Raw genomic sequence first — 15,349 nt, forward strand, 5'->3', positions numbered from 1 at the left:
CACTTCGGTTGGAAAGGGGGTGCAGCAATCCAAATGCAAATGCAGACAGAGCAGATATTTTACTTCGTTTTTAAATTAAATATTAGATTGAAAATATTAGATTAAATATTATATTTTTAAAAAATGGGGGGCATCTGCCTAACTTGCCTAATGGTGCAGGCACCAGTGGTGACATCTCCTTCTTTACCCTTTGCAGCTGTACGGGTCTTTGGGAGGTGGTGAGGCCTACGTACCACCACTGAGACGCCAGAAGAGGAACTGGGTCATTCCAGCACAGAAGCTTAAAGAGAACCACGTCTACAGTCCAACATACGTTGTCGCCAGAGTAAGATGTTCCCTCACATCACATGTCATCATCTTATCTTTGCTCTCACATAATGTGTTTCCTGACAGCAATGATGGCCTGATTATGAACTCTAGCTCTGGATCACTATCAAACAATCACCAATGTAGACAAAAGAGAGTTATATTTCTGAAATAGTAGTAATTTATGGTAAGGGGCGTCAATTTAGTCAAGTCCCTGCATTTATGTAGATATCACAGTTTCCAAAGAGATTTGGGGTGATTTTTGGCTGACAAAGGATATGTTCAGGCTATCGGATCCAAATGTATATAAATTGAATTTCCTTTTCCCGGCTGAATCATATTACTGTTACCTAATTTCCCTACGGAGATCAATACTTTCTTTACCATGTGATTTGTTACAAACCCCGCCTCTTTGGTTTTGTGAAGCCAGCTATTGCAAAAATACCCATACTATGTTGAAGTGGCTTCATGAGACAGGCCTCCTCAGGTTTCCTCTTTTCTAATGGTTGGTTCAGGTTTACCAAGACCAAGGTCTCTCCATTGCACTTTCCCAACACTGTATCTAAGTCCTGATTGTGCTGAAATGCTTCTTTAGGGCTCCATTTACACCCCAGTTGCTTAAGTAGGTGCTACATTTTATTTTTTTACATTTATAGATAGAATTTATTTTTTTTTGAAGATTTTGCATTCATATCATTAACACTTATACTAGGTTGGAGAAGTGGGTAGACTCTATTTCACAAAGTAAATGGTGAGTAAACTGAGTTGTGTTTACACTGATAATGCATCTACTCTCATTGACTTCATTGGTTATGAGCATTATTGTTGTTAATAGGTTCAGTGGTCAATTTCCTCAGTTGCTGGATGGACTTTTAAAATGATTTGACTTATTATTAATATTATTATTATTATATTGATTATGTATTTCTCAGATCAGGTCAGACTTTGACAAGCGAGAGACCCTGTACTACACTCTGACGGGCCCTGGGGCCAGTGAGAACCCCATCAACCTGTTCGTTGTGGGGGAAACTAGTGGACTAGTGCACGTCCGAGGGAAACTAGACCGAGAGAAGATGGAGACATACAAAGTGAGTACACACATACAAGTGAACACATTGTGTAGTATTTGTTATAGTATAATTGCCCTTTTATAGTAATAATCTTTGACATTTTCATATAGAAATGTCTGTTTTACTACTGTCAAGTATTGATTTAAGACATGAAACACAAGGTTTCACAGCTGCTTACCAAAGACATTAATCAATTAATCAAGCTACAATAATTTACCAGCTTCCACCAGGACTGTCTGCGGTAGCCAAGGAGTCTTTCTGGCTCAAGGTGTGGCCAGTTAATTTGATTAGAAATCAACAAAATGGACCAACAGTGGTCTGATATTCAGAAATAGCAGAATCATTCATTTGCCAATCAGAATTGAGTATTCAACAAAGCCATTTAAACACCTGACTCCACCTATAGCCAGTTCATGAAAGCTTTTAAATTTGCTGTTCTAAACAGTGTCTGGTGGCGCACAGGAAGTGATGCGTTTTACATTTCCGGTTTGTTTGTAATAAATAGAAGAAGAACTGGGTAGTTAGCATGAGCAGTGATAGCCACCATGGCTGAACAGACAAAGAAAAGAGCGCCACCTACAGAAACTCAACCTGCATCAACAGAAATTCCAAAGAAAAAGGCATCACAGTACTGGACACACTGTTTGGTTGTTGGTTGACAGATGATCGCTGGGAAGTGCAGTGCAGAAACCCCACACCAAAGATGAAGGCAAAATAAAAATAAAAAACAGCACAGTAATGAGTGTTAACCACCAAACATGGAGGAGACAAAATATTAAAAAAATATCACCTCACGGATTACCACTTTAACTGTGTGTGTGTGTGTGTGTGTGTGTGTGTGTGTGTATGTATGTGTGTGTGTGCCTTCATTATGTACAACAGTTTATAGGAAAGGCCAGATATCGGAACAACAACAAGGCTGAGGACGAAATCTACCTGAGGATTGATGTGCAGGATGAGAATGACAATACACCTGTTTTTGCTCCCATACCGCATGCTAGCGTCAGAGAGTCAAGTCCACCAGGTAAAACGTCTTGTCTAGAATAAAATGTTCTCCTCTGTATATTTTCAGCAGTGGCTGGCTTTTGCTCAAGTATATTGCCACTCCTAGAGACAATGAAACATTAAACTATGTCTTAACTTAGACCAAATTCAACACAAAACAAAATCAACCTCTCCTCTTTTGCTTGCACCGCTGGGAAGGGTCCCTGCATGGCAAGTTGGAAAAAACAGAAAATTTCAAGACCAGATGACCAGCAAGAACTGCGATGGAAAATCCCTAGAAAATGAGAAAAACTATGAAAACACTGAAAAAGTACTGGAGAATCTGAGGAGTTACAGGCACTTTCCTCAATAGTCAGAGGAGAAATCAGTTATTTTAGAAAAACACTTTCCCATTGAATGCATTCAAAATTACTAGTGTGTGTCCATCGATATGGAGCTTTTTTCCTATCTTTATTCAAGAGCGTGGTCTTTCAATTTGATAGCATGATTTATTGATTTCACTTTCAGATTTTGTAATGCTTTCCCTCAAACCCTGCCCTCGCACTCAAATAGCTCCTGCTTGCGCTTAGATTTGCTCTGCTTCTGCTCAAACTGTATGCTGCACTCAGATATAATGTTGCTTGCGCACAGATTTCACACAGATAAAAGGACAGTTAATGTATATACCAGCGCCCGTACTTTTTCTTTTACTATAATAGCTACATAAAATAGTAGCCGTATAGCACACCGGCCTCCCGTCGGTGTGCTAGAGAGGAAGACAACGTCACCTTCATGACTCAGGAGCGGGAGTCTCGCGGATCACTGGCCAACATGGACCGCCAAAGTCAAGGACCTCAAGTAAGTTTTTTTATTTTAATGGTGCTATTACTTCCTTCAAATTGAATTGGTTAAGTCATATTTGCGGCACAAGAATACATCCATGATAATATGCTTGGCTTTCAAGTGTTGTACGTTATGGGAACATTGTTGCTAGGCAACTAACAAAATGGAAGTCGCCATGTTTCTTTTTTTCCTGTATTTTAGTGTTTAGGAATGGGAAAAGTACCAACAGCAAAAGTAACCAGCTAACACATTAAGACAGTAGAAAACAAAAGTAAATTCAATGAGCTACTACATTTTAAAAACGCAATTGGTGTGTTGTGTATATATCCTTCTCTTCAAATGATGTTTACTGTTGCTGTGTCAAAGTCTGCTCTATCAGAAAGGTTTCACATATTGTAAATACAGTAAACACGTCCCCACTTGCAGGTATCATATTCATATCTGTAACATATCTACAATTAAATCAGTTACATTGCAGACATTAAGCACTAGCTTTCCAGTTGAACAACGAGGGGTCTGTTACTGTTAAAGCTGAGGAAATCCTTAAGTTGTGTCACAGATATTATTCCAATTTATTCCAATCTCAGTTAATGCTACAGCGTGATTACTGGAGATTGAGATACACATTTAGCTACTCATAATTTCTCTGGGTTTGACTGGGTTTATAAGCATTAATTAATGGCTTCATTAATTGTTAATAAATCATTTACTAATGCTTTGAAATCATTTAGAAGTCATTAATAGGCAATGTAACTGATTTAATTGTAGATATGTTACAGATATGAATATGATACCTGCAAGTGGGGACGTGTTTACCGTATTTATAATATGTGAAACCTTTCTGATAGAGCAGACTTTGACACAGCAACGGTAAACATCATTTGAAGAGAAGGATATATACACAACACACCAACTGCGTTTTTAAAATGTAGTTGCTCATTGAATTTACTTTTGTTTTCTACTGTCTTAATGTGTTAGCTGGTTACTTTTGCTGTTGGTACTTTTCCCATTCCTAAACACTAAAATACAGGAAAAAAAGAAACACGGCGACGTCCATTTTGTTGTTAGTTGCCTAGCAACAGTGTTCCCATAACGTACAACACTTGAAAGCCAAGCATATTATCATGGATGTATTCTTGTGCCGCAAATATGACTTAACCAATTCAATTTGAAGGAAGTAATAGCACCACTAAAATAAAAAAACTTACTTGAGGTCCTTGACTTTGGCGGTCCATGTTGGCCAGCGATCCGCGAGACTCCCGCTCCCCAGTTATGAAGGTGACGTCGTTTTCTCCTCTAGCACACCGACGGGAGGCTGGTGTGCTATACAGCTACTATTTTATGTAGCTGTTATAGTAGAAGAAAAAGTACGGGTGCTGGTATATACATTAACTGTCCTTTTATTCCAAAAGTCGTATTTAATAAAGCCCCGGAGGGCGGGAGTGGATGAACCCAGTTAAACAGTAACCGCTTGTACGGGACGCTCTAAGAAGTAAAGCGAACGCGCCCGCAACGAGGCAGGGATCATTTCATTGGTCAACACTACACCTGGCATTCTATTGGTTGGGGAATTTTGACAGGGTTGTTGCACAAAAAATCAGAGAGCAGAGCAGAAATCTGAGAGCAGAGCAGAAATCTGAGAGCAGACGTTTCACGAGCGCACAGAAGCAGCGGTGCGAGGAGAAGGGCTGAAGCTGGAGCGCAGGAAATCTGTGTGCAAGCAACATTATATCTGAGTGCAGCATACAGTTTGAGCAGAAGCAGAGCAAATGTAAGCGCAAGCAGGAGCTATTTGAGTGCGAGGGCAGAATTTGAGGGAAAGCATTACAAAATCTGAAAGTGAAATCAATAAATCATGCTCTCAAATTGAAAGACCAGGCTCTTGAATAAAGATAGGAAAAAAGCTCCATACCATCAACTGATTTAATTTCACTTTGGATTATTTTTTTATATTTAGGCACTATTTAGATAGACCAAGAGCCAGTACACACTTAGAAATAAAAGTTCTAACTAGAACCATACAGGCTTCTTTCACTTGTCCGCATAGGAGAAGCTTTTATGGTTCAAGGTGGAACCCCTTTTGAAGGATATACCTGGAACCCTGTCAGAGGGATTCATCGCCAACCAGGAGTGGACTTGTGATGTGGGGGCCCTAGGCAAAGGCAAGCATGCCCCACCTGAATCCCAACCCTCACCATTTTCACTCCATCCTTTCTACACATTACCTTCAAGTTGGAGCTGAGTAAAGCACCGTAAAACGTTTCTTTACCTCAGCAAAAGAGAACACCAAGCAGTAGACTTATGTTTGCTAATGAATTTCAAAGCTTTCACGCCACTGCGGAACCCATGGCACCAAGATAAACATGTCAGCATGTTCCACTACATGCAACATCTCATTTTGGTAATATATTTTGTGATATTTATAGTCTGTCACTATTTGAGAGCCAGTCTCTATTGAAAGTTTTACAGTATCCACGCAAGGGCTGGTGTTCATTTGGTTCTAGCTGTAGGCACAGTTAAAAGGCTTATATGGAACAAGCATATCAGTTAAATGCATAGGTACCAGGCAGTTAAGAGATTTAAAAACCAATGAAAGAATTTTAAAATTGATTTTGGAGCTGATTGTGAGCCAGTGTAGTGATTTTAAAATTGGTGTATTATGAGGTTTTCCTGTCTTGGTAAAACCCATGCTGCTGCATTTTGAATGAATTGCCAGAGAGTATTACAGTAATCTAACCTAGTGGTGATAAAAGCTTGAACAATAAAAGCCTGGATGTTGTTTCTGTCTCTTTTCCCAGGAACGTTTGTTGCCAAGGCCATTGCTACTGATATTGACAAGCCTGACCATCTCCACTCTAAGATCGCCTACAGCATTGACAAGCAGGAGCCCTCTGATGGCTCAGTCCACTTCAAAATAGACAGAGCCACAGGATTCATCTCCGTCAAAGACAATACCTTAGACAGAGAGGTATGTCAGTTACCTGCAGGGAAACAATTTTGGCACAATATTTGCGACACAATTGAGGTTAAGAGGCAATAAGTACAGTTTTTACTGCCCCATAACGCATGACCATAATATACCTACAGGGGGTTATGGTTGTTGATCAGTACCAATGAGTCAACAATTACTTGATTATAGGTGCTGAGATTTCTGGCTTTCAAAACTCACTTTTTAGCCTACAAAGGATAAAAAGTGGGGGGTGGGGTGTGTGTGCCAGAGTCTTGTGTAGGAGATCAGTTCTATCGATGTTGTTGCAATTCCTACTGGTCGTCAAAATAAGTTGATAAACGTCATAGATTTATTTAAAGGAATAGTTCACTCTAAAATGAAAATTCACTCATTATCTTCTCTCCCTCATCCAGTCAGTCAAAACACTGAAGTTTGTATGTCCACATAAAACACAGCGAGTTAGCTAGTGCAGCTCCTCATCAGCCTTCTCCAAAACAACTGAAGTGGCCGGGGATTGGTTCTTTCAAGTTCCAAAAAGGGGAAAAATGACCATAAAATGGTGCTCCTTGTGAGCTCCTACTTCTGAGTTTGAAAGTCGTAAATACAACTTATTGCATATTCAAGTGCTTTTTAGTCAAAAAGAACAAAATGGACCTTGAAATGAAAGTAGCTTTTTTGGTGACTATTTTTTAAATCAAGTGGTACTTTGTGTTGCAACGGCAGAATGAAGAGAATATTCGCATCAGTTATGTAAATTATATTTTTTTATTGGCTAAAGGTTGTGTTACACCTAAAAGTTAAACAGTGTGAGAATATCACATCTTGTCATCTTGGGTATCATGTAAAATTTGACTTTCCCAGTTGTATATACCACTTAATTGGGTCGTTCAAGCACACTACCCATAATATTTGTGACAGCATTTAAAGGCAACATCTGCTTGCTATTGTAGTGACTGTTGCCGCAATGTACAGAACAAGTGTGGAAAATCTAGGAGATAATGAGGTAAATATTGGACTTTTGGGCCCACAGTGCAATAGTTTGGCTACAAAACATTTGGATTATCCTGCATGAGCTGTTTGGAGTAATTTTATGGTCATTTTTTTCGCCCTTTTTGGAACTCTAAAGAACCAGGCCCAGCCACTTCTGGTGTTTTGGAAAAGGCTGACACAAAGCTGCATTAGACAATTTACTGCATGTTATATTGACATACGAACTTCACCAGTGTTTTCACTGACATGAGGGTGAGATAATGATAATAAGTGATTTTTCATTTTTGGTGAACTATTCCTTTAAATAATCTCTGACATTTATCAACCTCTATCGGCAACCAGTAGAAATTCCAACAACATGGCAATTCCAACAAAGTACAGTATCTCATTTGATGATGGAGACATATATATATAACTGGATATGATATGTTGGTGCTTCTGTTCTCCACAGAGAGTGCCTTTCTACGTCTTGACAATTAATGGAACTGATATGGATGGAGCTCCTGATGGCAACATAGGCACCACTACTGTTAAAGTCAAAGTTGTCGACATCAATGATCACAGACCCGTGCTGGAGAAAGATGAGGTTTGAACTTTTAGTTTGCTTTCCCAGCAATTTGACATTGAATAGATGTTGATAGGATGGCTTGCATCAATCGTGAAAACCTATGTAAATATAAGCGCCAAAATTAAAGTTGAGACGATGTTCATAGTTGCCCATAGCTGCTACCTACATCATTTTGTCAAATCAGCACCTAAATATTTTCATGATAACAGTTCAAAACAGTTTCCAAATCTGTTTAATGTTAATTTTTACCATGCCAGAATATCATATTGTGAAAAAGTTGTGCTCGTTTGAGTTGACGTTGACGTTGGCTACCTCCTTAGCACAACTTTAGCACTAGGCCAGGGTTCAAGTCGCTTTCAGTTCATTCAATTCAAGTGTATTTTGTTCAAAACTAAAATAATGAAAAACATTTGGCTTCCAATTTACAATGAAATAACTGAGAATGTGCTGACTTCATTTTTAAGCTCCTTTGAAACTTTATTAACCCCATCACCGTCTAATAAGCTGAATGAGATGCTATGAAAAAAGCTCATAGATTTGTCATCAACCTGTTAAAAGTTCTGTTTGGAATTGTTTTGTATTAAGGAATCAAAGTAAGAATCACCTTTATTGGCCAATTACATTTCACACACAAGGAATTTAACTAGCTGCATACACGTTTTCATATTACACAATTACACTCTGAATACACATTATGCATTAATGCATGGTACTTTGGACAGGACTTTGCAAGAAGGACAAGTGGGCAGGTACAGCACTAGTACTGTACAACAAAGGATAGTTGGCAGTGGATGATACAGAAATAAAAATTGTTGTGTATTCACCGCAGACAGAAGTAGCAGACCATCGTATTCCTGTCCAACTGTGTCTCTTGTGTAAGTCTGTTTTTGTAAAAGCATGTGCACACAAAGTCAAATTTCATGTGCTTGTAATGTATGAGGCAGAGGTGTGACCAAGTCAACTTTGCCCGAGTCCCAAGTCAGTCTCAAGTCTTGAGGCTCAAGTCTCAAGTCAAGTCCCAAATCTAAATGTAGATTACCAAGTCAAGTTCAAGTCAAGTCCATGTCATCTTACATCTCCCTACCTACGTACCTCCCTACCTAGCTACCTAATTACCTCCTTACCTTCCCACCCATCTACCTATCTACCTATCAACCGACTAACCATCTGTCTGAGCATGTATACGCCTTGTTCTCTACTCACATGTAATGTATTTTGGCATATAAAGGTGGTTCTAGTTGAAATATACAGCAGGTGCACTTCCTCGTGTAGCCCTTTAGGCTGAATGCTCTGCTATCATTAAAACATGAGGAAAGCCATGAGGAACATGGGATAGCAGCACTCCAAAAATCCCCAAAACAGCAAGACCCTGTCTCAGTTTACCATTTTTTCATTTTGGCTTCAGCAGGCTAATACGTTTCGCATTAGCCTGATGAAGCCAACATTAAAAAAAAATGGTCTGCTGTTTTTGGGGATTTTTGGAGTGCTGCTATCCCATGTTCCTCGTGGCTTTCCAAAGGTGGTTCTAGTATTTTAGTATTTTGAAACACATTTTTTTTTCTTGAATGTGTTGTGGTGGTGTAGTATTCTTGTAGCATCATGGAGAACAAAGCCCATGTGGAGGTCCTAAGGTTCAAAGTGCTGGATGCTGATGAGGAAGACACAGACAACTCGCAGGCCATATTTGATATTGTCTCTGGAAACGACGATGGGATATTCAGCATAAAGACAGACCCCAAAACCAATGAAGGGGTTCTCATGCTTGAAAAGGTGAAGCAGATTAAAGCATATGCTAAGTGTATGGACTATCTTTGTTATAATCACATTCAAAAATGATATGCTTTATAATGCATTATAGCATTATAAGTCTAAAGTCTTTCATCATCAAAATCATAATAACAAATTGAGGTTATGCCTCTCAATGCCTTATGACTAAGCAACTTCCAAGAAATGTTAATTCCATTTGAGTCATCTGAATGCATGTATTGTTTTTAAATCTCTTTGCACTCATTCATTTTGAACTCATATGCCTCCAATTATGTTTTTTCCTCCAGCCTTTGAATTTTGAAGAGAATCCTGATCTTAATCTTGGGGTGGTGGTATACAATAAGGCACCGGCTGTTGGGGATGGATCTGAAGATGGCGGGGGTGGAGGAAAAGGGGATGGGGAGGGAGAGGTGGATGGGGATGGAGGAGGAGGAGGTGCAGGTGATGGAGGAGGGGCTGGAGGTGGGGCTGGAGGAGGGGCTGGAGGTGGGGCTGGAGGTGGGGCTGGAGGAGGGGCTGGAGGTGGGGCTGGAGGTGGGGCTGGAGGAGGGGCTGGAGGGGGCAAAGGGGCTGGAGGAGGGGCTGGAGGAGGGGCTGGAGGGGGCAAAGGGGCTGGAGGGGGTGCTGGAGGGGGCACTGGATCTGGTGGGTCAACTAAAAAGAGGCCAAAGAACCTCAAAAGTTACCCAGTGAGTATTGCAGTGGAAAATGAGCCTGAGGGGGCTGCCTTTAGGCCCACAGTGAAGCCTGTGTCTGTTTCGGAGAACCCAGAGGAAAATTCGTTACTAAAGGTGATCGCTGCCTACCCAGCCACTGATACAGACTCTGGAAAGCTTGCAGAAAATGTTCGGTGAGATGAACTGAAATTTCCCTTTTAGCCTAATCCCCGAAGTGCTCTATTAAAGTGTGTGTGTAAAACCCTGGTAATTTATACTGTGTATGACTATGCACTATGAATTGTAATCTGGGCTCTTTAAGTAGAAAAGGAATTAAATTGGTTGAGGAAATTCCACTGTTTTAATGCTCTGATTGTTATACTCTAAAATATAATTGTTGTTGCACCTTATTCCCACAGATACGCTAAAGGCTATGACCCTGACGGCTGGCTATTAATCGACCCAGAGACAGCAGAGATTAGGCTTAAAAAAAAGCCAGACAGAGAGTCCCCATTCGTGGTTAATGGGACTTACCGTGCTGAAATACTTTGCCTGACCCAGGGTGAGTTCACGGAGAGTCGGGGTAGCCTTGACATTAGGTGACCTCAATAGGATTTTGTGTTTTTTGCCGATATTGGCAATATTAAATATCGTATAAAGGCCAGTCAGTGTTGTCCACTGCCAGCATGATGGTGGTTCCTTCCTGACCACAGCTACATAAAAACAGTGTATAAAACCTGTAAAACCTCTCATATAGATCGAGCACTAGTTTTTAGCATTGCAAGCATTTGCAAGGGACTATACAATGTGCAAGCGTTGTATTTTGCAAGATTTGCATTTGCAAGGTTACTTACAATTGTGGAATTTGCAGATATTGGATATGGATATAAATATGGGCGGCTCAGTGGTCAGCACTGTCGCCGAACAGCAAGGTCTTGGGTTCGAATCTCAGGTGGATTGGAGACTAAAAGTGTGTGTGATGTCTCTACGAACCAGTTTATGTTTATAACCATGTTTATGTAATGAGAAATTAAGGACATTTCAGGGATAAAATTAAGAGGTTTGGTTTCGTAGTGTGTAGTATGGTATATAATATGTATATGATGTGTATGGTATATGACATTTATATGTAGTATATACTGTATATGATCTAGTATGATATATAATGATGTAGGTTTTATATATATATATATATATATATATATATATATATAGATAGATAGATAGATAGATAGATAGATAGATAGATGTAAAAGCCCTTTGAGACATGTTTGTGATAAAGGGCTACACAAATAAACTTGATTTGTCCTTTTCTGCTGTTGCACTTTTTGTATGTCACCCTGGATAAGTGTGACAGCTAAATACGTAACATGTAAATAATATATGAATGCAGATATGTTTCCTGTTTCCCACAGACCTTCCTTCCAAGACGGCCACAGGGACAATAGCGCTGCAAGTGGGAGATGTAAATGACAACTGCCCCATGCTGACCAGCAACCTGGAGTACGTCTGCTCAGACACCAAGGTGGTCAACATCACAGCAGAGGATGAGGATGGGGACCCTAATGGAGCACCTCTCTTGTTCAGCCTTGTGCCTGAGGAGAGCAGGGGGGAGTGGAAGGTTGAGCCCATCAGTGGTATGGAGAACTCTATTAGGAACTATAATATATTAGCATGTTCTTTGGAGATGTGAAATATGGAATTAAAAGTAACCCGATGTTCAGACAGAAAGGAAGGCATAATTTTGCCTTGCTTAATGCTGCATTCACGTCATAGGAAAAAGTGGAAGAACAAGATGACATCTCGTTGCTACAACTTGGAAGCGTTAACGTGTTTAACTCGTTAACATGAATTTTTTACTGTCTATAAATTACTCTCCTTTTGTATAGGATAATCCAGTAAGTGATTATTGTTTTATCACATAACCCTGTTCAAGTATGTGTTTAAAAGAAGGAAAACATGGTTGCCTATTTTGGGCTTTACGTGCAGAGCCAAGTTGCTTGTTTTGGACTTCTTTTGACAGTCTGGGTTGCTTATTTCTCTGGCAACCGTGCTAGAGTCCCGCTTGAAGCTGGTTGACTTTTGCTTTACTATGTCTGGCCAATTTCTTGCTCAAGTTGAAATTTCTAACTTGTTAGCTAGTTGGGTTTTAGCTTGGCAACAAAGCAAGCAAGGGATTAGATTCACATGAACAAGCTAGGCTAATTTAGCTAATGTTTTGAACTGCGGCGCGCTGACTTCCAGTGACTTGTTGATTGTGTTGTGAGAACACCCGGTCAGACTCTTCCTTCTCTTGCTTCTAGATACCAGAGCATCCCTCAGGACTCTGCAACCACTGTGGCCCGGCCAGTACCAGGTTACTCTCAGCATCAAGGACCAGCAGGGTGTGGCCTGCCCAGAGCCTCAGCGCCTTGAACTAAAGGTGTGCCTCTGTGATGAGGGACAGACCTGCAGGACGGCAGGTACAGCTGGTCGAGCAGCTGCTCTCAAGGACACGTCATCCAAATTTGGAGGACTGGGAATAGGGGTCCTAATCCTGGGAATTCTGACACTGTTTTGTGAGTATGAGTTGTGTTAGCATGACTTGTAAATTACACCCTAAAATGTGCCTGTGCTCTAGGACTAACCAAGTTTGAAGATAAATAATTTACCAATATTTTTGGATTGAAGCTGTCGACAGCCAGTATTTTGTGCTGATGTTCAATATCTATAACTTTGACCATTTTCATCCCCAAAACATACAATTTTATCCTTGTGAGGGTCAAAACGCTTCTGAAACAACATTTAGACTGTAGTAGTAATAATAATAATAATAATAATAATAATAACACAGTTTCATACATACTTGTATGGCATCTAATGAAAATGTTAGTTAAGTTAAGGGTTTCCCTCCATCAACCAGTGTAAGGATCAATAATTAAGTGCCTCCTGTCCATATGGCTGACATCCAATTTTAATGAAAGACCAATATCAGTATAACCCTATATGACAAAATTAGACTTGCATGTGACTTTGGTGTATTATCCTCGACATTATTTGAAATGCAATAATAAATGAAATGAACTACACTAAGTATGGGGAAATGTACGATTTTTGCCTGTTTTTTGGTGGTGCTTTTCAGTCATAGGTCTCTTACTGATGACCTGCTCATGTGGAAGGGTGCCAGGGACCTTCGCTGACCTTCCTTTTGATAACACAGAACGCCTGATCAACTACCATACAGAGTGCCAAGGAGAGGACAAGGTAAAATATATGGAAACATAGAAGATTCTTCGTAAAGATCAAACGTGACTCAATAGTATCCTTGATAAGTAAGACTGGTATTGGGATAGCCTATCTTGGAAATTTAGTCTGTTAACCCATTTTCTTCAACAAACAATTGGAGGTAAAAATGTGGGGAAAAGGTTTTTGGTTTCAGTTCAAAATGGTTATCATTTAGTTGAAAGTTAATTACATATTGCTAGCTGTATCCATTTGCTTGAATGAGATGTTGACAACCTGTTTTTTTGTTTTCTGTTAATTTGGAGTACCAATTACGCAAACTCCTTATCCACATTGCAACACATTTCCGGGTGAAAAGAAGACAATTAAAAAACTGAAATTCAAAATGTCACAGATTGGAGTTTTAGTTAAATAAGCTAACTGGCAAACTTGAATGGCAAAGAAGGTACTCTGGCCAAAATATCACGGCTCTATAAATCCAGAAGTACATGGGGCTTGAACCAGATTTGGTGTTCTTTAGACTGAAATGTTTGTAATCATTGCCATTGCTTTTGTTGAGATATTAAAGCATTAAACTTGGGGTTTTACAATGATCTATCAATAATAATAGAGTATACAAAGATAGTTTGGTTTTTAAGGATGTATTAAAAAAAAACAAAAAAAAAAACAACCTAGATATTATGTAACCATAAACATAGGCTTTTACAAACACAGCCATAGCCATCAACAATTAACAGGAAATAAATCTCTACCCTGAATTTAATGTATGTCAATGTACAGTCAATTATAAACTGAAAAAAATACATATATTTTTGAATTTCCTCATTCTCACTCTGAACTATTCTAACTGGTTGAACCCCACCCCCTCCTAACCGGAAGACACTGAACAGTCAATTATAAAAGCCTTCATTATACCTGAACTACCCTATACTATGAATTGAACAATTTTCTTCAAGTTTGCCAGTTAGCTAACTCCTATCTGGCAAAATGTCAAGATATCCCTTTATCAAAAAATAAAATCTCTTTACAAACTGCACCCTTATTTTCTCCATTTGACAGGAGGTCCCCCTGTTCAGCGCTCCAGTCCAGATAACAGAGGCCAGCATCATGGCTCACAACGCAGCTCCTACGATGACAGCTCCCCTTATGACCCTTAGTATAGGAGCTGTTTACAAGTCCGTGCCCGGGAGCAATGGCAGGATCGAAGAGACTGGTTTTGGAGAAATCTACGATGTAGACATGGATCAGAGAGAGATGTATTCCGAAAGTCTGCATTATGAAAGCATGGCCCTCCCTGATGAGTATCTGGATGATTACTACTCCCAGGTGAGGAATCGCCTTCACCATCTGAGTGTGTTTACATGCATACGCACCAAGCATGCAGTGGAGGGTAAACCCACCTAAAAATCACGTTACCACTGTTTTATTTGCAGAATTTAGTGTTTTATTTGCAGAATTTAGTTTAACCACCTTTTCAGACCAGCTTATCTATATGACCTATAAATAGTATACATACTGTAATAGTAATTCATTTTTTTAAATAAAATGTTTAATTTTTAAATAAAAAATAAATAAATAAATACATGTAATTAAATTATTTTTATGTAATTATTTTTTTTTTATTTCACTAATCACTAATTTTCTAATTAGTTTCAAATTGATGTAAATTATATGAGGACAATGGTATTTTGAAGGAAAACAGCATTAATGCTTTTCTGAAAATATAATAGATTTTTTTCATATTGGTCGTTGTTCACCTTATGATGATTACCAACCTTATTTACCACTGTAAAACTGACACAGACACTTGCATCTTATCATATCATCATCATATACCTGTCTGCTTCCCTTGAGTCATATAATTCTCAAACATAACATTAGTTTCTGTTGTTATGCTGATGATACACAGCTGTACCTCACTGTAAACTGGTGTTAAGGTGATGAAGCTGTCCATCTTACATGACTGTTTTCTGGAAAGTAAAGGCTGGATTCC

The 15,349-nt window shown here is 39.3% G+C and overlaps 1 protein-coding gene across 1 annotated transcript in view; it reads left to right on the forward strand.

The window, feature by feature from the left end:
* The window catches only part of LOC139924037 (desmoglein-2.1-like), a 32,276-nt gene that overhangs the window by 10,218 nt on the left and 6,709 nt on the right, over positions 1-15,349 (forward strand). The window contains exons 2-14 of the mRNA XM_078285872.1: positions 197-325; positions 1,239-1,394; positions 2,259-2,400; positions 6,002-6,171; positions 7,595-7,729; positions 9,296-9,481; positions 9,766-9,888; positions 10,141-10,328; positions 10,554-10,696; positions 11,550-11,771; positions 12,438-12,692; positions 13,256-13,377; positions 14,416-14,682. Coding sequence (XP_078141998.1) covers positions 197-325; positions 1,239-1,394; positions 2,259-2,400; positions 6,002-6,171; positions 7,595-7,729; positions 9,296-9,481; positions 9,766-9,888; positions 10,141-10,328; positions 10,554-10,696; positions 11,550-11,771; positions 12,438-12,692; positions 13,256-13,377; positions 14,416-14,682 — 2,238 coding nt within the window. The remainder of the gene's footprint in view (positions 1-196; positions 326-1,238; positions 1,395-2,258; positions 2,401-6,001; positions 6,172-7,594; positions 7,730-9,295; positions 9,482-9,765; positions 9,889-10,140; positions 10,329-10,553; positions 10,697-11,549; positions 11,772-12,437; positions 12,693-13,255; positions 13,378-14,415; positions 14,683-15,349) is intronic.

The sequence above is a fragment of the Centroberyx gerrardi genome, chromosome 9 (genome assembly GCF_048128805.1).
Source record: "Centroberyx gerrardi isolate f3 chromosome 9, fCenGer3.hap1.cur.20231027, whole genome shotgun sequence".
Lineage (NCBI taxonomy): Eukaryota > Metazoa > Chordata > Actinopteri > Beryciformes > Berycidae > Centroberyx > Centroberyx gerrardi.